Genomic DNA, 26,746 nt, shown 5'->3' with positions numbered 1-26,746 from the left:
TAAACTTGAAATAGTTCACTAACAAGTTCTTTGAACTACATCAGATGATATGCAAACTATACTTACTGTGTAGTATATTTGTTAGTACTAATTCCTTTCACTTGATTTCAATTCTTTATCAGGGACAAAAATCTAATAATGCAGAAGTTAACTGGAACGACAAGATACTGGAAGGTGAAGATGCCATTGAACTTGATCAAATTGATAAGTCCGTTAAAAATGTGGAAGTCTTCTGTTTTGCAAGGTTTGTCTTAGAAAAGTTTTATTTTTTCCTTAGGGGAATTATCCCACTCTGGTACGTTGGTACTGCAGATTATCGAAAATCAGAATGCAGCTTTACTGGAGTTCATTGAAATTCAGGACTACGTATCTTTTTCTAAACAGTGACAGGAATTTGTCTGACTGCTTTTTACTCTTCAGTCCTGTATGAGAATATAAAAAGGTGAAATGGAAACATGATACCACTTTGTCCACCAACACTGCTGGGCACTTCATTGAATCGGTAATATGAATTTGGCAACCTTGTCTGCACTGACCAACAAGGATCTTTTGAACCAATCTCATTGTCCTGTTCTTTGTAATGACCATGTGGGTCTTGTGTGCTATAACCTACCATCCCAGGTGCTTTAAAATGCTGTCAGGATGCCTCCGCCACCCTTTCAGGCAGTTCCTCCAGCTTGCATCTTTGAATGAAACGCACTTTTCTTCAGCTACCCTCTGATCCTTTTTTATTAAAAAGAAAATAAGTTCCCTCTGATAAAAGAAATAAGCTCTTCTCATATGAATGCTGTACATCTCGATTGTGTCTCTGTTCAGCCTCAATTTGTTTTTGATTTAAGTACAAAACAAGTAGTCTGGTATTTAAATTGCATATCAGATATTTAAATTATGCTTCTACGAAAAGTTTTAGTATAACTATTTGGAACCACATTGTAAACATGTAAATGACATTGAAGCTGTTTTTTTGGGTGGTGAAAGGCTGTCTCCCTTAACATTGTGATACAAAGGTTTTGGGATATCCAGTGTAAACACCTGCTTTTTGATGGGACAGATATATGATGTAGGGAACAAACTGTAGTGTGCCTCATTCTTAGGAAGCAGGGCTAGCAACTAAAGTGATTGAGAACCAGCGATTGCAGAAATTCGGGATATCCACATGAGGAATTGGTTTGAAGGTTCCTGCACGATGAACTACAATCCTGTGAGTCAGATGGCACAACTATCATCCAGTTGACCTCTTAAACCTCTACCAAGGCTGGCCTACATCTGTTGGAGGTTAGTTGTTGCTACCTAATGCCCTGAAGAACTGCAAACTGCTTTCTTTGTAACTTCAACTTCCCACCAGTCAAGTCAGTAGAGATTTGTTATCTAGTGACGGGGTATCACTTGGGGAGAGGGGTGGGTGGAATAAAAACTGATCTTTTGCAATTTCCTAGCATGGAAGAACAAATAATTTCCAAATTGGAAATGAAGATTCAATAGCTCTGCACTGACTATCAAATATGTTCATGTCAACTAATGACACTAATCAAATGGGCTGAATGCTATTATACCATTTTAGATCTTCTACCCAAGAACAGCTCATTAAATTCTCTGTACTGCTGCCTGGCTTATCCAACACCTTCAAGTTGCAACTACTAAAGAGATTTGACCTTTCTGGGATTTGAAGAATAGCTCCACTTACCCTTCTGCCTCACTGTAGTCAACTGATGCTTGGTATCTCCCCATATAAAACATATTCCCGCTCTCTTCTCTCACTCCCTCCCCACCCACAATGTGATGTGGGTAAGCTCAGTAAGAATCTTATGACCCCTTAAAGATCAGTGGAGGGAAAGGTGGTGTTGCAGAAGGATTTGGACAGGTAAGGAGAATGGGTAAAGAAGTGGCAATGGAATACACTGTAAGAAAGTGTATCATCATGCTACTTCTAAGATGCATTGAAATTATACATGCCATTCTTTGGACTCTTCTTCTGCTACTGGCTCACCCTGCTGTAGGCTTTCCAGATCCAGCATATTCTCTTCAAAAATCTCCATCTGACTTCCGGTCTCCCACAACGTGTGCCTGTTCTTGCATGAGGCGGTTGAGTGGATGTAGATACTGCATCTAAGATGATTGTGGGATAGCTGTAGAGTGAATATGGATGTAACAGGATTAATGGACTAGATGTATTGCTGAATTAATGGAAGTGATTATTTGGTGTATATGATTAAGAAATTAAACTTTCATAGATCATATCACATCTTGATGGTTACTCATGGCAGCAGTGAGAATTCTACTTCATGAATCGTATCTTGGTCCCTGCCAAAGAACTTTAACATTGGCTGTGGCTAATGAAATTAGTGGAGGAAGATTCAATTGTAGCATTTACAAGGGAGCAGGAAAAGTCTTAGAAAGTATAATTTGAAAATCCTTGGAATGTGTGAACAAAATCGGATTAGCGAGATTGCTTTTATGTAGAGTTGATATTGGGCTCAACAGGAAAACACTGTGACTCTATGAGACTGCATAGGAAAGATCATCTTATTGCAAACATGGGGCAAATTTTTATTCAAAGGACCAAATCTTAAGCTGTTTGGAGCATCAGTGTGAGTCTGTTTAATTTTTGTGGTACAGTAATTTGAATCTGTCATTGTTCTGGTAGGCATAGGTGTAATTATTTTTGCTTAAACAACTTGGTTGTTCAAAGTATGTATATGTTATACAACCTTGAGATTCGTCTCCTACTAGGCAGCCATGAAACAAGGAACCCATTTTAAAGGAAGGACTGTTTGGGTAATAGTTTTTGTGTGAAGGAGAGGTTTGTGGTTTAAGAGTTTTTATTTCTTTTTGTGTGGGGAGATGTCTATCTTTCAACTGCTATGGTTTTCTGTATTTTATGGCTGTCTGGAGAAGACAAATATCAGGGTTGTATTCTGTATACATACTACGAAAATAGAATGAACTTTTTAAACCATTTTAAACCCAGTGTGCAGGGAAAAACAAATTATGCCAAAAATAAATGCAAGCAAAAAGCATTCTGAACTGAAGTCCACACCAAGTCCGTCGCCAAACCCTCATTCAGCGTAGAGCCGAGTAAACGCCGCAAGAGCAGCAAGCCTCTGGGCCCCAACACCCAACCTTTTCAATCTGGCCTGGCACCTAAAGTGTTGGTCCAAAAATCTGGTTCAGTTGCTCTGGGGGTTGGATCCTGGGATCCTGTCACCTTGATTCGACCTGTACCCAACCTTTCCGAGTTGTTTTCCTTTTTTCATCAACCTCCAGCCAGAAGTCACTGAAGTTCACCCTATTTCACAGAGTGAATTGGATCCAATAATTTTCCATTTGGCTTTCCATTCTGTTTGTAAATCCTTGAACATTTTATAAGCAGTGTTTGTACCTTTTATAATTTGTTTTCATTTTGTTGACCTCCAACCAACAAATTGCAATCACATAAGCAAACTCAAGATGTTGTGTGGAGTTTCGACCCAAAACGTGGACTGTATTTTCGATGTGTCTGGCCTGCTGAGTTCCAGCATTTTGGGTGTGTTACTTGGATTTCCAGCAACTGCAGATTTTCTCTTGTTCAATGTTGTGTGATGGTTTTCTTTCCCCATTTTTGGGGTGGGTCACTGGGATTCAGATAGGAAAATAAAGATGGGGTAGACCATTTACCCCTTATATGGTATTTCTGCTTTGCAATGATTTTTTTTCTATTTGATAGCAGAGTTGCAGAAGATGATGTTGTGGAAGAAGGAGCACTTGTGAATAAGCAATCTAATGTAAATTCCAGTAGTACAGTAGAGGATGGAGCAGTGAACAATGAAGATGAGAAAAATCAGATGTCTGAATGTACAAACAGCAGTGAAGAAAATCCAGAAAATATCAAGGTCAAAGATACTTTGCATTCCACAAAGGAAGCTTCAGCTGAAGTAATTCAACCAGAAGACAAGCCCTCATGTGCAGACGTTCCTTCATCCACCACCAGTGGTACAAGTCTGGCCAAAGAATTGATTGCTAATGATGTAGCTTCAGTTGAGATTGAAGCTGACAGTGTAGAACACACTACTGATGTTCCTGCTCAAGAAGATAAAAATCAAACCAAAAAATTGACTTACTCACAAATTATTAAGAATGGCAGAAAATTTAACATTGATTTAACTTCAAAGGTAATGATTTTCTACTTCACTAATATTTTAAGATGTTTATAATTGTGACCATGGAAGTTAGAAGTAGGCCTTGTGCTTTGCGGAATTTTGTATTGTGGTTTGATATGATTTGCATGGAGCAGTTCTGAGTGTCTTTAGGTTATACATATGGGCAGTCTGTCTTCATTGACTGTTGTTGGCATTTAAGCACCATCTGTGTTCAGTCTGTGCTGGGAAATTGAGCACAAATAACCTGGAGAAATATTTATTCAGTGCCATAACACTTCTAATTCCACTTTTCATTATACTATGTGAAGAACTGTTGCAGGTTCTTGGCACTTCTGCTTGACAATAAATCTTGAAAAGCAAACTCATGAGTTTATAGTGTCTTTATATATGTAAATACTAACATCTTTGTAAAGTTAATGCACTATACAGAAAGAAGACACCTAAAACCAATAATAATCTTAAAATAAAGTTGAGTTTCAGATGAATGTCTCACTGAATTGTAACTGAGATTTTGTGTTCTTCCAGTTTTTGTATTCCCGTGGTTCTCTTGTCGATCTTCTTATCAAATCCAATGTCAGTCGGTATGCTGAATTCAAAAATATTAACAGGATACTTGCTTTTCAAGGAGAAAAAGTTGAGCAGGTATTGTCATTTCTCTTTGCACTTGCTGCTTGGAATTGAGGCTGTTGGCAAATATATGGAAGGATATTAAATACATGAACCTTGATCTGTTTTTTGTGAACTTTCAAGCTAGTCTGATAATTCTTTAATTAATTACACGAGCTTTCTCTGCACATTATCCAATTGTGAACCAAATTATAAATATTACATTGCAAATTGTGAATGAAACTTAGAAGGCAGCTTTAATTTTACTATAAACAAATTACAATTTTAAATTTAGTGTGATGTGTTTGCACAGCTGCTCCTTGGCACAAGTTCAATATCCATGCTGTCTCGATGTGTCATGTTGTTATCAGCAAACCTGATGATTACACAGTGGCATCATTATATTCACACGAGCTTCTTTCCCTGCTTTAGTTAAGCTGGTGAGCATTTTTTAAGAGTAGGAAGACATCTTACACATTTTTGATTTTTGGAGTGGTGGGGAAGTGGGTTAGAAGAAGATTACCATGTCCAAATATTTGTGCTGCTTGGATCTTTTTGGTAGTTGTATGCATAAGTCTCCTTGTGTTCTTCCATACTTGCTAAAGTCTCTTCATAATCTGTACATCCCATTCTTCAATTAACTAACTTTATCCCCTTTTAAATGCTTGGGTACTAATCTCTCCATTTTAATAGTGCTGCTGAAATTTTGCTTTTTATTATTTGTGTGTTATGTATTTCAAGATCTCTTTTCCTCCCCCCCCCCCTCCACCCTTCGAAAATAAGCTTGAGGATCCATTTCTGAAGTTCGCACTCGTTCATGAAAATACTTTGAAATTTTAATTAGCAAGTGGACCCATGGTTAACAGCCCATAAACTGCTGAACTGTTTATCGCTTGCATGTAATTTCAGGTAGATCACAGATCCACAAAGCAATTTGCAGGTTGAATATGCAGTGAAATAACTGTCTACAAGGTGAATAAACATTCACCTGTGCACCTATCCAGCCAATGATGGATTTTCTGCCATTAGTGTTTTGTTTGCTGGAAAGTTTTTTGTTGTATACATTTTACTTTAGGGCTGGAAAAACTTACCCTTTACATTCTAAAACACTTGAGATTTCATACTTTACATTCAGGAAACATAGAGTCAGGATTTTTCTTTAAGGCATCTCATGGATTATTTTCATCAGAAAAATGGCAAATTACTAATGGTTTGTTAGAACGCCCAGACCTTCCAGTTTTGCAGGGAATATTGCATATTGACTAAAACATGACACAGAAAAGCTGCTGATATGCTGAAATAGCTTTCAGATCAATAGATGATGTTTAATTACAATCCAACTGCTATTTAATGTTACTGCTCCTGATCAACAACGATAATTTGGCACAAGGCAAGCTGGTTTGTATTCTGAATACAGAGCAGGTTACTTGAAGGGGATCAGATGAGGAAAATGGTTGTGGTTTTCTCTTAATTCAGCAGGCTGGTGTACATTCTGTGACAAATAATGTAATGTGTATACTTCCAGCATCTGCTGTGGTTTAAGAAAAATACATTGAAGTCTTGTATCTCCACAGAAATGGTAATGTCCACATGGCAAGTTGCTGGACATTGCAGCTGCATTGCATTTAGTGCCTGTGCCTGTTTCTTTCAATATGTTTTTTAGAATCTAAGATGAAGACGAGAATACTTAAACAAAAAAAGCTTAAGAGCCAGGACCAGCTTGTGTTTGCTGCTGTCCCTTGCAGCTGTATCATGTGTGTTAATTTTACCTTGGTGCAGTTTCCTGTATTAAATCCATATCCATTCTTTCCCTTTTTAAGTTCTTGGCAGGTAGCTTGTGCTTATGAAATATCCACTCAGGTGATTTTTGTTGTACTTTTGACATTTTGAACACTTAATACCATCTTTACTGCTGCTTACTTCGTATACTTTTAAAGTTAGGTCTTTTGTTTTATGCAGGCGACTATCTGATTGCAAATGCCAGGTTAGTACTGCAGATAAACTTTAAATACATTGATATATATATATATATATCTGAAGGAGGAGTGCTTGTAGGTCTTTGGAAGTAGATAGAGATTGCACAGACATTTGGGGATGTTCTTAGCTAATTTAAAGAATAATGTGGGTCTATTTTGAGACTTCTGATTGGAAAAATTGCTTCTCCATCAGTTGTAGTTAATATTGTGAGTCTAACTTTTTAAGGAACCATTTACTCCAACAGTTAAAATATTCCAATTGGGCTTGTGTAGGAATGTGGGTGATGATATAGGGCAAACAATTTTATGAAGTTTCTTTCTTAAATATTTGTTTACAAAGGCACTATTTTCTATAGGAAATAATTCCATGAATATTATTTTATTAGTGTTCTAGAAGTTGCTAAACTGAAGTATTTGAATTCAAGATTGCCAATTGTACACCATAGAAACATTCTTGACAATGAGGGCTCACTCTGAAATGTACACTTTGTAAATTTCCAATATCAGGATGGGCAACCTTGTAGGCTTGGCTGGTTGCAAAGTAAGCATTTCTGAATAGTTCTGTTAACTAAAGGGAGAAAGAGGGGTGCAGTTTTGGAATGAGATAAAGAATCATTCACCAGTGATAAACTAGTGGCATTGTGACCCAATCCCTAAACAGGGAATTGCAGCAAAGTTTTAACTCTACACTGTAAATTTGATTCTTGTCATTGCCTGTGAAACAGTAGCTGCATCCATTTCAAAAATAAATTGCAGTGGAACTTCAATAATCCAGCACCCTTGGGAATTTAGTGCCGGTTCAGCAGACTTCTTGAACTATTGGTTATTACTTTTGTGCAGTTCTTAATTTAATGTTTGCATGTTACACGTGTAATTTTATCAATACAGCAATAGAATCCATTATTCTGAAATATAAATGTGCTTCAGCCCATGTTCATGAGCCTAGCTCTGTTTCCCTGGGCAAGTGACCCACAGTTCCAAATATTACTTGGTGATCTATATGTAGTAAGCTGATGATTTGCAAAGTCTTGGGGTATTATTGAAAGAGCTAGATGTGAAGCATCAGAATTTCCATATAGTAAGAATTTCCACGAGATTGTGCAGATGCTGGAAACCTTGAGCAACACAGACAAAATGCTAGAAGAACTCAGTAGGTCAGGCAGCGTCTATGGAAATAAATAAACAATTGACATTTTGGGCTGAGACCCTTCATCAGAATGCACAATAACTTCCATATCTTAGTTCACTATACAACCTCATGAAGTTGCACTCTTTGCGCGAGTGGACCAAGGCAAAGAAGCTAGTAAGCATGAAAGTCTGTTTCACTTGTCAGAAGACGCAGGTCAACTTTGCTCCTCTTTGTTGTGAAATATCTTTGAGGCCTATTCCTTTGCAGCAAAAGTTATTTTAAGAATTTGTTGTTTTAGTATAGTTGTATAGTTATTTTAAAATGGTTATCAAGTTAAAGTTCACTTGTCATTCAACCATACACATGAATACAGCCAATTCAAAGTGAGCTGAAAAGTAACCTTTAAAAATGGTTTACTACATTGCGTACTGCTGTTTGGTACTTTGTGGAAGCCTTTGAATTTTCTGTTTGAATACTGTATAACTGATTTGTATATTGCAGTACTTTCTGAAGGGAAGGTTATTACAGATTCTTTCCTCTTGCTATTTCAGGTGCCTTGCTCCAGAGCAGATGTCTTTGCCAGCAAACGTCTCACCATGATAGAAAAGCGAATGTTAATGAAGTTCCTTACTTTCTGTTTGGAATATGAACAACATCCAGATGAATATCTAGGTACTCGAATGTCCAAAACCATTCTTTATTTTTATTTCTCTCCTTTCATAATTTAGGAGGTGACTCACTTAGTACTATGCACCACGACATATGGAATGTGGATTTAATTCATTCGGTAGCATTGTTCTATCTGGCCTTCTCTGGTCAATAGTGAGTTGCTCCCATTCATTGCTTCCATGTCCACATCGACTTGCAATACCTACTGGACTTGAGTTCTCAGCATGGTTATCTTTCGTTGGCGGTGACCTTTAGTAGGCCTTTGCCCACTGCCAGCACAGTAGACAGGTTCCCTTTCTAAGTTGTAACTGCTGGTTGATCCCTGTGTGAAGACATAACCAGCTATCTAAGCACTGAGTGTCTGAATGTCAGTGACATTATTAAATGTTTAAAAATAGTCCAAAACAATTTCTAATGGCATGAATTTTATTAAAATTTAAAATAGTTAAATACATTTAAATTCAGTTAACAAATGGCTTGAAACTTGCCCCAGTGATGTGATTGTTCAGTACTGTGAATGGAGATGCTAAATCTGCTAGCTTAATTCCAGCCCAAAATGTTAATGGTACATTTCCCTCCATAAATACAGTCTGTCCTACTGGGTTCCTCTAGTGCTTTGTTGAATCTGCTGCATGCCTGGTATCCAGGTGTCTTTGTGTAATTGCTGGAGAATCTGCATGAAGTTGAAGCATTACCTCTAGACCATGAAGAATATACATTGGCGCTCACATGGAATGAATAGTGGCAACATTTCTCAAAGTTTGTGGCTTCTATCTTTGCACTAATGACTTTCAAAAAGCATTTTTGAATTTAAATCATGCCCTTCCCTCAAAAAAGGACTTGCGTATCACTGGTTTACTCCACTCAATTCCTTGTTTTGCCATGATTCCACTTGTTTTTGTGGATATTCTCAGATTTTCTTTTAGTCTGTTTTCGGAGGACCTTGTGCTATTTGTTTTTGGCTCTGTATTTTATATAATTGAAAAGGAGAGTAAACTACAAATGCTGGAAATACTTAGCCCATCAGACAGCATCACTGTGGAGAAAGATCATTAATATTTTGTGTTATAAGCCCTTGATAATTATGCTAAATCAGTGACTTGAAACATTAAACTTTTTTTTTTCTCCGAACAATGCTGCCTGACTTGCTGGTTATTTTGGCCGTTTTTATTTATCTATGTTATGATAACCTATTACTGCTGGAAGATCCAAGGGAAGAATCTGTTAGCCGGTTCCTCAACCTTTGGGTCTTAGCATGGTTTTGAAATAAATACCAATATCATAATTATTTAAATAGCAATGAGTTTATTATTGGATCATCATAAATGGCTTGAATTAAAAGTACCTGAGATAATGAGACCTGCCAGATTTTTGTTTTCAGTGTGGCTCTTTGTTTTGTTTTTCATGTTCCATATGTCTCCCAGCATTCACCTGGAAGTTTCATGGCAATTCCAACTATGTTTCTACAACATTCTTTCTTGCCAAACTTTGTTTGGAGAGAAGGGTTGTGCAAATAAAGTTTAGTTTTATTTCAAATCTTCTAGATCCAGGACCCAACAAATACTGCTCATTTGGTTTTACTCTAAATTATTGATACGATGATGGTTTGGATCCCAAAAATTGAGTGGGTAATTGAACATTGTATTGTAAATTAACTACATTTATTTACTTACAGACTTTAAGGACAGTACATTTTCATCTTACTTGAAGACACCAATGTTAACTGCTAGTCTTCAACATTTCGTTTTGCATTCCATTGCTATGGTCTCTGAAAGTGCTAGCACAACTGAGGGACTCAAAGCAACACAGCATTTCTTACGTTGCCTTGGCCGCTATGGGAACACGCCATTCCTTTTTCCCTTGTATGGCGTTGGAGAAATACCACAGTGCTTCTGCAGGTATGTTTATTTCTTCACAAAGCTGCAGCTATCTAAACTTGTACACCAAAAATACTTTAAACATAAATGTCATGAGTCCATTGAAATATCTTGCTCCAATTTTACATAATATTTAAATTGGATATTGAATTTTGTTGGTCTGTAATGGACCTAATACTCAAATTAATGATGAAAGCAAGTGTTATCTGACTGCTTATCCTAAGTATCCCAAATCATTGAAAGTCTGAGCATGATTAGCAATGATTTTGGATGTCGTTTCAGTTGGCTGAATGCAAAATGATGAACCGAAATGTAACTTTGATATTGAGGCACTGGTATTTACTGGAGTCCCTATAAAGTTTAAATTATTAAGCAAAAGCTCTGTATTGTTTGTGGCGAGAGCAGTGAGTAGAACATTTGTTACCTTTATATTAGTACAGTCTGAATTGAGTATGATACTTCTACTGTTCGCATTTTGGCATTGTGACATGCCTGATAAGGCTGTGCTAATTGACAGTGTGTGATGAGCTGCCACTTTGAATCACTGCAGTCCATCTGATGAAGGTACTCTCTCAATTCAGTTGGGTAGGAAGCTCCTAGATTTAGACACAGCAAGCTTGAAACACTCTTAACAGGAAATGATGCTTTTTTTTTGTTTTTGTTTTGCAGTTAGCTTCAGTATTTGTAGGTCAATCAAAAAAACTTGCTGGTTTTTAGACTTTTAACAGTGTACAAACACAGCAGTACTGTATATTCATCATTAGAATGATGGACTGGTGAATCTAAATGCTTGCTGCTTTAATTTGAAGTGCTGTCATGCTACAAGTAAAATGATTTCTGATTTGGATGATGTAACCCTTGTTACGAGCAGGAATTGATGTAATTTTAAAACGTGAAATTAAAAAGAGCTGCAGATGCTAGAAATGTGCAGCAGGTTAGGCAAGATCTGTAGAAGACTTAATTGTTCACATTGTACACTACATCAGATTTTGAAAGGAAACATTAGTTATGTATTGCAAAAAGGGTGAAGATTGTTCAGTCTGAAACAGTCAGGCTTTCTCGGTGACCAACCATTTTAATTCCACTGCCCAATCCAACATGTCATTCTATGGCCTCTCCTACTACCACATTGAGGCCACTCTTAAGTTGAAGGAACAAGACCTTGTATTCTGTCTGTGTGTCCTCCCACCTGATGGTATGAACATCAATTTCTTTAACTTATTTCTCAGCCTCCCCGGCTCTCATTTTCCATTCCATTCTGGCTCCTCTCTGAGCCCTTCTTTTCCTCATCTGTCATCATCTCACTCTGGTTCCCCTCTTTTTCCCTTTCTTCTCCATGGTCCACTCTCCTCCCCTATCAGATTCCTCTTCAGCACTTACCTTCTCCACCTATCACCTCCCAGCTTCTCACTTTTTATTCTAACTCCCCCAGCCACCTATCTTTCCTCTCACCTGGTTTCATCAATTACCTTGTATCTTGTACTCTTCCTTGTCACGCTCTCCCCCCCCCCCCCCCCACCTCCCCAACCACCTTATTTTGGCTTCTTTTCCCCCCTTCCTTTCCAGTCCTGATGAAAGGTCTTGGCCTGAAACATCAGCTCTTTATTCCTCTCCATAGATGCTGCCTGACCTGCTGGGTTCCTCCAGCATAATGTGTATTACTGAGTTTGGAGCGTGGACAGATAGTATGTAGGTAATACAGTACCTTTTGAAATGGTAGAAATGAGATGGCCAAGGTTTGAAGCCATCTGATTGGGAGATTTAGGCGCTATGGGAGCATGGAGGTTTGCATGACACTATTACGCAGCTCAGGGTGTTCTAAAGATTGGAGTTCAATTATGGCACTGTACTGTAAGGAGTCTCTGCACATCCTCTTTGGAATGCACAGGTTTCCTCTGGGTCCTCCAGTGATATACCGGGTAGATTTATTGGTCATTGTAGATTGTTCTGTGATTAGTTAGGGTTAATCAACTGTGTGGGGGCTTGCTGGGGCAGCGTGGCTGAAAGGTCTGGAATGGCCTACTCAGCACTATATCACTAAATTAGTTAAAATGGTCATTTAAAGAAAAATATAAAAGCAGTAAAATGCAAAGCTGTGAAAAATATTTAGCAGATTCAGTAGTGTCTGTCAGTGGAGATATACGAATATCTGCTGGGACATAGAATAAAAGTGCAGGGAGACCTTGGTCCAGCTTTATAAAACATTGGTTAGTCTGCAGCTTGAATGTTGTATGGAAGTCTAGTTGGCAAAATGCAGGAAGGATGTTGTGCTGAGAAAATAGCTTGCTTTGTCAATATGTACATTGAAACGTGTAATGAAATGTGTCGTTTGCAACAAATCAGTGAAGATTGTGCCCACTAGTGCGGCCATGCTTCTGGCACCAGCATGCCCACGACTCCCCAACCCAAACCGTGCGTTGAATGTGGAAGAGAATCTGAGTACCTGGAGGAAACCCACGTGGTCACGAGGAGAATATACAAACTCTTTAAGCCAGCGATAGGAATTGAGCCCCCATCGGTTATCACTGTTGTGTAAAACGATGGGCTAACCACTACACTACCGTGCCACCTACAGGAGAGGGTGTAGAGAAGTTTTCCCAGAAGATGTTTCAGTTGGAATGGATGGGTTGGATTTATTTTTACTGAGCACAAAGCTGAGAGGGGACTTAGCAACAGCCAGCGGAACTCAATCCTTGACCTTTCAGAAAGGAGAGGGATTGAGCAAAATTGTGGAAAATTAGTGTACGTGGTCAATGCCTTTATCCTCTTTGATGGAAAGAAATCCTTAGTTGAGGAATATTTAAAGAAATGCATATCATCAGACCAGATATGATGAGACAGAAATTTTGAAAAATATTGTGAAATTTTTGCAGGGAAAATTTTTTTTTAAATTTATCTGTTATCTTCGGCTTTCAAGTTGCCAGTTAATATTTCTCAGAATTTTTAATGGAATCCATGAAACTCATTCTCGATAAAATTAATGTTGCTTAGAAGGGAATGGAATAGCACTCTTTCAGCAGACAATTCTTTTTGTAGATGTAAGCTATGTTATGCAGATGTCCTTGTTATCCATATCAAGGCGAGGGTAGATTGAAGATGATTGTCGATACCCTCAAGTTTTCATTGTTCTGAAGATGAAGTGGTAAAATCACTTTGGGCATCTCAAGCCTGGATGCTTGAAATCTCAGTGAGAAAAACGGTACTGAATTGTCTCTCAGCTTATTTCTCACCAACTATCACTGACAAAAATCACTGCCTTTTGAACATAAACATGCAACTGACACTATTTAAAAACTCTTTTTTCTATGCACAATGTAATGTCTACATATTGTGCCTAGTGGCTGCACAAGTGCTTGCAACTGACGCCAGTTAAAACCAGTTCGGCAGTGGTCTCCTGCCCTAATTAAGTGGTGGAGTGTCACAAATAAACAAATGGAATTCCAGCTATTTTTTGATTAGTTTTTGTTTATTTAGAGTTGTCCCAAATAAGCAGCTGCCCTGATGAACTAATAGCCCAGTTAACCAGAATCCACTTTTTTTTTGAACAAGCAAAACAAAATTAAGTTGAATTGTGGGAAACAGATTAAGAGCATGTGAACGGAATATACTTAATCAAAAGCTTGAATAATACACAGTGAAGATAGTTAATCCCAATTAATTTTGCCATTGTGAACTTAAAATGTAATATGCAGATACAACCTTTTTGCTTCAACTGGCAACATTTTTTGAATGGTTTAGCCATATCCTTGTTTGTGTCTAAATTGCAATGTTTCAAGGTGACCAGAAATAATATAAAATTATTTACACATTTTTTGTCACCTTTCAATTTTTTAAATGTTCTTATGCTTGTTTGTTTTAAGGGAAAACAAGAAAATGTTTTAACTTGGTCATTGCGCGCTTTAATAAAATAGTTAATAATTTGCAGATTCAATGAGTCACATGGGATTTTATATTTTCTATTCCATGTTTGGAAATGTAGTTTAAGTTGAAATGGTTTCAACATCCAAACTCTGTAACAGAAGCAAAAGTAGCCCTCAAGCCTATTTAGTTCTTGTTATGTTAGCTTTTAATTAAGAAAAACAACTAGTTAGAGGCAGTATTTTCTCTCCATTAATGTAAGTGTGTAATGAAGATTTATTTTGGAAGTGACCTTCACTATATTAGCAAAAACAGTAATCAGCAGAATTAATAGAATAATCAAATTATATACAGAACCATAAATCATCATGTATAGTGCTGTCAGAGTTCAGCTATTAATGGGTCTTATTGTTTAGCAGCTGCATTAAAAATTGCTTTCACTGATTTGTCTTGATAGGAACTGAAATGCCATTTAAAGACTATGTGAAGCAGTATGATGCGAGGTCTGGAGTTTTTGCAGTTGTTAATTTAGTCATAATATGATTTGATACTGGAAGGCTAAAGGTGAGAACAAATACAGTTTATGCATCCTTTTTACAGTGAAATTCACATTAGTAATGGTAGCAGGTAGTTGGATATTTCAAATAACATTACAATTTTTTTAGGGTTAATAACATGAAAAGGTTCCTCAACTCCTGTACAGACTGCAATTATCAGTTATTTTCTGTATATGACTAAAACTGGTTGCCTTTGGTATACTAATGTAAAGGTTAATGGGGATGACCCTTATTTCTTCAATGGTCCAAGTGGTTCAGTTTAAATCCTGATGGTGCAAGCTAAAACCAGAGCTGTTTTGTAGTCAGTAACTTAAAGTTCAAATTCAATTTTTTGTCGTTCAGCTGTACACTTAACATATCACCAAATGAAACAATATTCCTTTGGAGAAACACAGTACATATAACTCACACCAAACACCAAGTGATATTACCACAAGTAAATTAACAAATTAAAAGATGTATTTATGACACAAGTTCACAGTATTATGCTCCTGGGCTTCATGCATGATGAGACCTGGGTGGTGACAGAGTTTGGAAGTCTTATGGCCTGTGGGAAGAAACCATTTCTCATCCTAACAGTTCTTGTTCTAATGCTATGGTACCTTCTGCGTGATGGTAATGGTTCAGAGAGATTGTTGGATGGATGGGCGATTTTCTGTCAGGTGCCCCGCAATTCCCATACCAGAGGATGATGCAGCTGGTCAGGACAGTCTCAACCATCCTCCTGTAAAAGTGGATCAGGTGTGGGGAAGTCTCACTCTTCTCAGTCTCCTCAGGTAGTACATAAGCTGTTGTGCTCTCTTGACCAAAGAGGTGGTGTTGAAGAACGAGATGAGATCATCAGTTAAGTGCACACCCAGAAGCTTAGTGTTCATTACTCTCTCCATGGAGGAGCCGTGTATGTGCAATGAGGAGTGATCAGCCTGCACTTTCCTAAGGTCCACAGTTATGTCTTTGGTCTTGTCCACACTGAGACTCAAATAGTTGTGCTTGAACCATTCTACCAGCTGCTCTATGTCCTTTTTGTACACCGTTTCATCGCCGTTATTAATGAGGCTTACCTCAATTGTGTTATCAGCAAACATGATGATTCAGTTTGAATCAGATCCAGCAACAGGCTGAACACGCAGCCCTGAGGACCTCCGGTCAGACTGACAGAACTACGTGGATGGAACCCAGATCTGAGAGTTGTTGGTGCTTTGTGGAATTCAAGTTTTGTGTGAGCAGGAGAAACAAGATTAATAATCTCCTGGGTTCACAAATCAGTGAGACCAGAGTTCAAGGGCTCTTCTTTGGGTTCCCACCATCAATGGTACCAGATCTGAGGCCTAGTTTTCAGTGATCAAAGTGAACTGAAATCGATACCAAGGATTGAAGCCAGAGGGTGAATCGGAAGCCTAGAAGTCAAGTCCAGTTGGTTGGAGCAAAGTCTGTGAATCTCTATGTCTGCTGGGAGATTGAAGCCCAGTGTCTTCAAGCCTACGTGTGTGTCAGTTGAAATTAGAGCCCTGTCCTGGAGTTAAAGGACTCTGCACCTGTGTGCATGGGTGGGAAGGAGTAATGGTGCTTGTTTTTGCTATTGATGTGTGTTGCTTATTGTATTTTGTGTTTGTGGCATTGTGGGCATGCTTTTTTGGCCCTGGAATGTGTGGCAACACTTGCAGGATCCACTCAGCACATACTTTGTGTTGGTTGTTAATGCAAACAAAGCATATCACTGGAAAAAGTACAGTCAACGTTTCGGGCCAAAACCCTTCAGCAGGACCCTTCTGTCCTGCCAAGGGGTTTTGGCCCGAAACATTGACTGTACTTTTTTCCATGGGTGCTGTCAGGCCTGCTGAGTTCCTCCAGTATTTTACGCATATCGCTCGGCTTTCCAGCATCTGCAGATTTTCTCTTGTTTGCAACCCATTTCACTGTATGTTTCGATGTACTCATGACAAACTTGATTCTTGAATCAAAAATCAATTTTCTCCAGTCCAGCTGAGGGTCTTGGCCCAAAATGTCCAAATGTACTTTTTTTCCATAGATGCTGAGTTCCTCCAGCATTTTCTATGTGTGTGTTGCTTTATAATGTAAGGTAGGCATGAGGAAATCTGCAGATGCTGGAAATTCAGGCAACACACAGAAAATGCTGGTGGAATTCAGCAGGCCAGGCAGCATCTATAGGAAGCAGTACAGTCGACATCTCGGCCTGAAACGTTGACTGTACTTATTCCTGTAGATGCTGCCTGGCCTGCTGCTTTCCACCAGCATTTTGTGAGAGGTTTTTCCTCAGAAATAATGTGAATTATTAAAATGTGGGTGTTGTCTCTTGAACAGTTTTTATACTGGATTATGAGGCAAGATGCAACTCCAGTTATTTGGAAGTACAGTTGACCCTCCTTATCCGCGGGTTCCGCATGCGCGGATTCAACCAACCGCGGATCGGGAAAACCTGCAAGTTCTCTCTCCAGCGCTCATTGTTTGAGCATGTACAGACTATTTTTTTCTTGTCATTATTCCCTAAACAATACAGTATAACAACTATATACATAGCATTTACATTGTATTAGGTATTATAAGTAATCTAGAAATGACTTAAAAGTAGAGGCAGTCCCCGAGTTATGAATGAGTTCTGTTCCTGAGTCCATCTTTAAGTTGGATTTGAAGTCAGAACAGGTACATCCAGTATTATTTAGCGTCAGTTAGTCACACGTTTTTCTTAGTACATAGTACATATTTTACCTTTCTATGCATATAAAACACTGAAGAAATATACATATTTCTATAATTAAACCACTGCGTTGCTTAGAAATAGTACCTTTCATCAGGGCTGGGCCTTTCACATGCTCCATTAAAATTGTTCCGATTGTTGACCAACTGTAGCCTAGCACTTTTACAATGACCGATGGCGTTTCACATCTTTCCGATCTCTTTATTACTTCCACCTCAATCGTGATCGTGATTATTTTCGTGAACAGAAACACTGCAGATTCAAGCTGCATCGCCGGGTCCCAATGTCCACCTCACTGAGACAGTTTAAATAAAGTCTGGGGTTCCGCTGGGTCCTGAAGACCACCTCACTGAAACAGATTGACGAAGAGACTTGAGCATCCGCATGTTTTGATATCCACGGGGGGTCTCGGAACCAATACCCCGCGGATGAGGAGGGCCGACTGTATATACAGTGGATTCTGGTTAATTGGGATACATCGGGGACAATACATTTTGCCCCATTTAAGTGGCTGCCCCAATTAGCTGTTGTTTCATGGAAGTAATTAAAAAGGTAATTGAAAAAAGGCCGAGTAACAAATTCTGTATTTAAATGAAATGCAGAACAAAGTAGAACACTACCAATACGGCTCAGTATTATAAAACTATTAGTTTCTAACTTATCAACGGAGGAATTGGCCCAAAACATCGACTGTTTATTCATTTCCATAGCTGCTGCCTACCATGCTGATTTCCTCAGGCATTTTGTGTATGTTGCTTCAAAAAGTTTATTCTCTTTTGACTTTAATGTGTCACACTGGCATATCAGCAGATTGCTTGAAATTTTTATCTGGCTTTAGTCTTTTAAACTGAAGATCAAGTTCTCATATTCCACGAAGAGAACGAAATGAATATTTGGCACAAAGTAAGGAAGTTGTGTAGCTATATCAAGCTTTGGTTCAGCTGCAGTCGGAGTATTGTGTGCAATTCTGGTTGGTTCAATACAGAAAGGATGTGAAAGGATTCGGAAGAGGATGCCTGTAGGAGGACATGAGCTATAAGAAGAGCTTTGACAAACTTGAGTTACTTTCTATGAAGCATTCATTGCTGAGGCCAACTCTGATAAAAGTTTATAAAATTCATACACAGGTTTCCACCGCTATCCAAGGGTAAAGCATTCCTATGAAATGGTTCGTAAGCCAGAATGTCATAAAGTGAAGAAGCAATTGCCATTTATTTATATAGGAAAAATTTGTGAGTGTTCTCAGACCCAAAAATTAACCTACCAAATCATGCCAAATAACACATAAAACCTAAAATAACAGTAACATATAGTAAAAGCAGGAATGATCTGATAAATACACAGCCTATATAATGTAGGAATACTTTTCTATAATTATTGCAGCACTGTCCACCATAGCGAAAATCTCAAGCAAGCGCTCTCGGCAAAAACACTCGGCACAAAGCACCCCCGGCAGAAACACAAGGCACAAGCGCTCCCGGCAGAAGCACTCTTTCCAGTAACCTTTAAGCTATGAAGATACCAAATAACACAAAAATACACAGCCTATAGAAAGTAGAAATAAAGTATGTACAGTGTAGTTTCACTTACTGGAATCGGAAAGACTGATGATGATGGTGTGTTAGACTGAGTCGTTGGAGGTTGGGGTGGTGGGAGTTAGAGGAGACTGGGGTATCATCTCATTGTCGTTTATTTCCATCAGGGCAGGTAGGTCAACTTCTATGTCTGCCTGCCTCAATGTCGAATGTTGAGTTTTGTCGTCTGCTGTGGCTGATGTGGAAGGCTTGAAAAATGACAGTATGCTTGACTGCTTAGTTTCGCGTATCTTTCTATCATACAGTACTCTGTAAATCATGCTGCAAATATGCCCCAAACCTATGTACCCTTTCAAAATTAAAGTCATACTTTTCTGCAATCATTGCAGCATTATCAATCACAGTGAAAATCTCACGTAATTGCTTCCCATTCAATTCCTGGACGTCTTCACTTTTGGGCCATTGGCTACTGTGTTCGGCTTCAGTTGTTATCCTTTCCTCTTCATCTGTCAGTTCTTGGTCATGGGATGCCAAAACCTCTTCAACATCATCTTCGTCAACTTCCACAAACCCTTAGCCAAACTCACTATGTCCTTACTTAGTTCACCACGATCAAAACGCTTAATTATGTTTAGTTTTACACTAAGTGTAACACCCTTACATGCTCTTTTAGGCTTTTCTGATACCTTAGAACTCATCTTGCTAACGGATGCACAAAATAAATCAACATAAAGCACAGATGCTCACAGGCACATGTCTAAGCAATGCCGGCTAGAATGCAGTTCCGGGAGAGGAGCTTGGCTGCTCAGGGCGTGTGCTGCCTTTTTTTGTAACAGTGAAAACACCTTCTGTTAGCGAAAACAGGTAACTAATGTAGGTCTTTCGTAACAGCAAGTTGACGTAAAGCGAACATTTGAAAAACGGGGGACACCTGTATATGGTAGACAGAATGATTTTTCCCAGGGAGAAATATCCTATATTAGAGGACATGTATTTAAGATGAAGTGAGAGTTGGCAGAATTTAAGAGAGATGTGTGCTGCAAATTTTATTTAATATGGAAAGCAGTAGATGTTGGAACAGATTGCCATGGGTAGTGGTGGAAGCAAAGGTGATTGATTGTTGGGATGCTTTTGAATGGAAGCTGTAATATGTAGACAATGGAACATTATTGATTAGGTACAAGCAGATGAAATTTGTCTTAATTTGGCATCATATTCCTTGTGGACATTGTGGGTTGAAGGACCTGCATCTCAGCTTTGTGTTTTAAATCCAGTAAACTTTATTTTTCCTCATCACTTACCTGGATGTAATCACTGACTGCATTCCCTAGATGTACAGCATGTTCAATTTAAGCTCTGTAGTAATTCACAGAGCAAATAACAAAATACTAACTTCACTACTGGTTGATTTGTTTTTGTATTTAATTCTGTAAACTTTGAGGAAGGTCATTCAGCCAAACAAATTTATGCCAGAGAAAAGCAATAGAATTTGATTCGTTTTCAAAGTGATGTAGATTTGAACAACCAGCACCAATTTCATCAGGTGGTTTAATAATCTTTTTGTAATAATTCAGTATTCAGCTTTTATTCACGAGTTTTAGACCAGTGGTTTCTGCCCCCTTGGCTCCCAGATCACATCCGTGATGCCCTCCTCTCCCTATCCAAAGATTACATTAAAAAAGTATAAAGAGTTTTGATTTGCGATGCACAATGAAAGAATATAGAAACTACAAATTCAAAGCGGTGACAAATAATTGCAAAAATTATTCAAATCTATTTAAAGCTACAAATTTTAATTACAGTAAAAACAATTTCCATTCAACAATTTTGGAGCACACTTCAGTAGTCCAACTATTTCATTGTTTTTTCACCTTTCAAAGAAATGAGTGGGCATGGTGCAGTGATGATCAGCTTTTAACATCCAAGTGACATTCGGCTTGAAGCCTCAGATCCCCCATGTTCAGGAATTTACAGTGCTTTTCATTGCTTTAAAAGAAGTTGTGCACTGAAACCCTGCTCCACTAAATATGATGTTGGAAAGGCAATAAAGTACATCTTGACCTTGTTCCACAGTGCACTATAGTGTTTAGAAATTTCCTTCTGCAACCATTAGGTCTAAAATGACTTTTTGAACCTCAGCTTTGCAGTGAGATCACTTCTTCCTCCATTCTCCTTGTTAATTTCTCATTACAAATGTTCAGGAATGGATTTCATTACCCAATCTAGAATTTGGATCGAGAGAAGATTCTGAAATCTCTCTGACATGTCCTTTTGTAGCTTATCCAGGATGGCTCAGCATACTTGAAGATCATCTGGTTTTCTTTCTTTATTTTCCAACTCAGAGGCTTAGAAATTGGAAAGGCTTGTGGTGGCCAATGTTGCACTTAAATAGGGTTAACCTGGACGGAAATATGGAGATGGCTGATTTTGACTTTGATAGGATTCACATCATTTCCTTGACATTTAAAGATTGATTTCATTAAACTTTGTTAACAATTCTGACAAATCAGTAATGTTATGCCTAATATTATTGGGTTGATAACTGAAGTATTGGAGTCTTCAAAGTTTTGCAAAGCAGTGTTTCTTGTCTGATCCAGAAGAGTATCATGTGCAGCTGGTTTAATTCAAATGAATGGTACTATTGAGGTATTGAATACCATGAACTTACTTTATTTAAGCAGCAGATGAAAACTCAACTTGCCCTGCTCAAGATTAACTTGTCAATATGCTTTTAGACAGAGAAACATAGAAAATCTACAGCACAATACAGGCCCTTTGGCCCACAAAGTTGTGCTGAACATGTCCCTAACTTAAAGTTACTAGGGTTACCCATAGCCCTCTATTTTCTATGTACCTATCCAAAAGTCTCTTAAAAGACCCTATCATATCCGCCTCCGCCACCGTTGCCGGCAGCCCATTCCACACACTCACCACTCTCTGTGGGGGAAAAAAAACTTACCCCTGACATCTCCTCTGTACCTATTTCCAAAGCACCTCAAAAATATGCCCTCTCGTGCTAGGCATCTCAGCCCTGGGGAAAAGGCCTCTGACTATCCACATGATCAATGCATCTCATCATCTTATACACCTCTATCAGGTCACCTCGCATCCTCCATTGCTCCAAGGAGAAAAGGCCGAGTTCACTCAACCTATTCTCAAAAGGTATGCTTCCCAATCCAGGCAACATCCTTGTAAATCTCCTCTGCACCCTTTCAGTGGCTTACACATCCTTCCTGTAGTGAGGCGACCAGAACTGAGCACAGTACTCCAATTGGGGTCTTACCAGTGTCCGATATAGCTGCAACATTACCTCTCGGCTCCTAAATTCAGTTCCATGATTGATGAAGGCCAATACACTGTACGCCTTCTTAACCACAGAGTCAACCAGCTCAGCTGCTTTGAGCATCCTATGGCCTTGGACCCCAAGGTCCCTCTGATCTTCCACACTGCCAAGAGTCTTACTATTAATACTATATTCTGCCATCATATTTGACCTACCTAAATGAACCAGTTGATAGTTATCTGGTTTGAACTCCATCTGCCAATTCCCAGCCCAGTTTTGCATCCTATCAATGTCCCGCTGTAACCTCTGACAGCCCAACACACTATCCACAACACCCCCAACCTTTGTGTCATCAGCAAACTTACTAACGCATCCCTCCATGTCCTCATCCAGGTCATTTATAAAAATCACGAAGAGTAAGGGTCCCAGAACAGATCCTTGAGGCACACCACTGGTTACTGACCTCCATACAGAATATGACCCATCTACAATCACTCTTTACCTTCTGTGGGCAAGCCAATTCTGGATCCACAAAGCAATGTCCCCTTGAAACTCATGCCTCCTTACTTTCTCAATAAGCCTTGCATGGGGTACTTTATCAAATTCCTTGCTGAAATCCATATTCGCTACATTTACTGCTCTTCCTTCATCAATGTGTTTAGTCACATCCTCAAAAAATTCAATCAGGCTCGTAAGGCACAGCCTGCCCTTGACAAAGCCATGCTGACTACTCCTAATCATATTATACTTGTCCAAATGTTCATAAATCCTGCCTTTCAGGGTCTTCTCCATCAACTTGTCAACCATTGAAGTAAGACTCACTGGTCTATAATTTCCTGGGCTATCTCTATTCCCATTCTTGAATAAGGGAACAACATCTGCAACCCTCCAATCCTCCGCAACCTCTCCCATCCCCATTGATGATGCAAAGATCATCGCCAGAGGCTCAGCAATCTCCTCCCTTGCCTCCCACAGTATCCTGGGGTACATCTCATCTGGTCCTGGCAACTGATCCAACTTGATGCTTTCCAAAAGTTCCAGCACATCCTTTTTCTTAATATCTACATACTCAAGCTTTTTAGTCCGCTGCAAGTCATCGCTGCAATCACCAAGGTCCTTTTCCGTAGTGAATACTGAAGTAAAGTATTCATTAAGTACCCCTGCTATTTCATCCGGTTCCATACACACTTTCCCACTGTCACATTTGATAGGTCCTATTCTTTTACGTCTTATCCTCTTGCTCTTCACGTACTTGTGGAATGCCATGGGGTTTTCCTTAATCCTGCCCGCCAAGCCCTTCTCATGGCCCCTTCTGGCTCTCCTAATTTCCTTCTTAAGCTCCTTCCTGTTAGCCTTATAATCTTATAGATCTCTAATTTTACTTAGCTCTCTGAACCTTTTGTAAGCTTTTCTTTTCTCCTTGACTAGATTTATTACAGCCTTTGTACACCACAGTTCCTGTACCCTACCATAACTTCCCTGTCTCATTGGAACGTACCTATACAGAACTCTGCACAAATATCCCCTGAATATTTGCCACATTTCTTCTGTACTTTTCCCTGAGAACATCTGTTTCCAATTTAAGCCTCCAAGTTCCTGCTTAATAGCCTCGTAATTCCCCTTACTCCAATTAAATGCTTTTCTAACTTGTCTGTTCTTATCCCTCTCCAATGCTACTGTGTAGAATTATGATCACTATCTCCAAAATGCTCTCCCACTGAGAGATCTGACACCTGACCAGGATCATTTCCCAATACCAAATCAAGTACAGCCTCTCTTCTTGTAGGCTTATCTGCATACTGTGTCAAGAAACCTTCCTCAGCATACCTAACAAACTCCACTCCATCTAAACCCCTCTACCTAGGGAGATGCCAATCGATATTTGGGAAATTAAAATCTCCCACCATGACATCTGTTATTATTACACCCTTCCAGGATCAGTTTCCCTAACAGATCCTCGATATCCGTGTTACTCTTGGGCAGCCTATAAAAAAAACACCCAGTAGAGTTATTGACCCGTTCTTGTTCCTAACCTCCACCCACAGAGACTCCATAGACAATCCATCCACGACATCCACCTTTTCTGCAGCCATGACAATATCTCTGATCAACAGTGCCACGCCCCCACCTCTTTTGCCTCCCTCCCTGTCCTTTCTGAAACATCTGAATCCCGGCACTTGAAGTAACCATTGCTGTCCCTAAGCCATCCAAGTCTTTATAATGACCACCACATCATAGCTCCAAGTACTGATCTATGCTCTAAGTTCATTTGCTTTGTTCACAATACTCATTACATCTCAAGCCGTCGGTCTGAGCATGTCCCTTCTCTATCACCTGCCTATTCTCCCTCACATACTGTCTCCAAGCTTTATTTGTGAGACAACTGCCTCTTCCCCAGTCTCTTCAGTTTGGTTCCCACCCCCCCCCCCCAAACAATTCTAGTTTAAACTCTCCCTAGTAGCCTTAGCAAACCTCCCTGCCAGGATATTGGTTCACCTATGATTCAAGTGCAACCCATCCTCTTTGTACAGATCACACCTGCCCCAAAAGAGGTCCCAATGATCCAGAAACCTGAATCTCTGCCCCCTGCTCCAATCCCACAGCCACGTATTTATCCTCCACCTCGTTCTATTCCTATTCTCACTGTCGCGTGGCACAAGCAGTAGTCCTGAGATTACTACCTTTGTGGTCCTACTTCTCAACTTCCTTCCTAACTCCCTGTAGTCTGTTTTCAGGACCTCTTCCCTTTTCCTACCTATGTCATTGGTACCAACATGTACCATGACCTTTGGCTGTTCTCTCTCCCACTGGATGCGATCTGAAACATCCCAGACCCTGGCACCTGGGATGCAAGCTATCATCCGAATTTCTTTCCTGCGTCCACAGAATCGCCTGTCTATTCCCCTAACTATAGAGTCCCCTATCACTACTGCCTTCCTCTTCCTTTCCCTACCCTTCTGAGCCACAGGGCCGGACTCTGTGCCAGAGGCATGGTCGTTGCCACTTCCCCCAGGTAGGCTGTCCGCCCCCAACAGTACTCAAACAGGAGTACTCATTGTTCAAGGGACAGCCACAGGGGTACTCTCTTGTGCCTGACTTCCCCTTCCCTCTCCTGACTGTGACCCACTTGCCTGTCTCCCATGGCCCTGGTGTGACCACCTGCCTTTAACTCCTTTCTGTCACCACCTTGCTCTATGATGCTGAAAATTAGCTGTTGCAAGTCTGAAGTCCCTGTCAGTTTTGAATTGCTGAAAATATTAAAAGTTTAAATTTGAATAGTTTTTACTCAATATCTATCGTAAGTTGGTGTTGCTAAATTTACTTCTATTTCTATGAATGCTTTGTCATTGAATCCTCTGCTTTTAAGTTTCACAATCTTTCCCTCCTAAGTCCATTAGTCCAGGTAAGGCGATCAGCATTTGCATGTCTCCCAGGTTGCATTATCCTACTTTTTGCAGTGATGTGAGCGATTCATATACTGATTAATGTGTTGCAACTTCTTATCTATTTAATTTTTCTTCTTGGACCCTCCCTTTGCCATGTCTTTGGATTATCTCAATGTTGCAAGCTTCCCATAAAAGTCTAGTGCTTTATAGCCTGGCCTTCCCTTTGGTTGCTGCTAGAAATTAGTTGTCATGTTTTTTTAATGCCCAGTAAATACTTTAACACCAAACTGGTTGAGTAGCCATTGATAGTGAGGAAAATTCTCAGACTGCAAATCAGCGTGTATAAAGCTGAAGTTTTTATTTCACATAAACATTTAATAGAACACAAAAATTGAACTCAACGTATAGATTTATCATCTTAAACAGCCATCATCAGCATGTTTTCAATTTGTTTTATTTCTTCTCTGAATTTCCTTCCTTTTTGGAGCTGAATTTTTATTGTATTTGACTTCTACAATTATTTGTTTTGGGGTCCTTTTTTCTTAGTATTTTCTGCTTTTTCTTTCTGGAGGATTTGTTGATTTACTAAATTTAACTCTTTTCAATCCATTTGATTATCACATGGTTCTGAATAGTTTCATACCCAAGAATGGCAGTTCATGATGCATATTCTGACTCATTTACAGTTTTCAGTATGAATTTGAAAGAATCATATTTCATGATGAGGTTGGCACCAGCTGATGGTTGATATGCCAGCTGAGCTATTTAAAATGAAATGATCTCCAAATGGATAAAAGTAATCTATGTAGTCAATTAAGAGCAATGACACTCTAACATAAAGCTTATAACTCATTTTACAGTACTAGTCCAGACCTGTAATATTGCTGAATCATTCAGCTGGTAGAGAAGCTTTATTACGGCACAGCAACCCATCGGTCAGATCAAGTTCGTCGTAACTACACTTATTTACCCTGTAAATTCTTAGCTTTGTTTTATTTTAAAAATGCCCTCTCATTAA

At 39.2% G+C, this 26,746-nt stretch overlaps 1 protein-coding gene across 2 annotated transcripts in view; it reads left to right on the top strand.

Moving 5' to 3' along the window:
• The window catches only part of chm (CHM Rab escort protein), a 130,933-nt gene that overhangs the window by 55,544 nt on the left and 48,643 nt on the right, over positions 1-26,746 (top strand). Inside the window, exons 4-8 of one of the 2 annotated variants that reach the window (XM_059977287.1) lie at positions 123-244; positions 3,707-4,148; positions 4,662-4,778; positions 8,399-8,519; positions 10,192-10,414. In XM_059977287.1, the coding sequence (XP_059833270.1) occupies positions 123-244; positions 3,707-4,148; positions 4,662-4,778; positions 8,399-8,519; positions 10,192-10,414 (1,025 nt within the window). Of the gene's footprint in view, positions 1-122; positions 245-3,703; positions 4,149-4,661; positions 4,779-8,398; positions 8,520-10,191; positions 10,415-26,746 lie in introns of both variants that reach the window. The other variant, XM_059977286.1, reaches the window with a different exon arrangement.

Source organism: Hypanus sabinus, chromosome 8 (genome assembly GCF_030144855.1).
Source record: "Hypanus sabinus isolate sHypSab1 chromosome 8, sHypSab1.hap1, whole genome shotgun sequence".
Classification (NCBI taxonomy): domain Eukaryota; kingdom Metazoa; phylum Chordata; class Chondrichthyes; order Myliobatiformes; family Dasyatidae; genus Hypanus; species Hypanus sabinus.
Note: the sequence above shows the minus strand (reverse complement) of the source record. Positions and strands in the feature narration are given on the sequence as shown.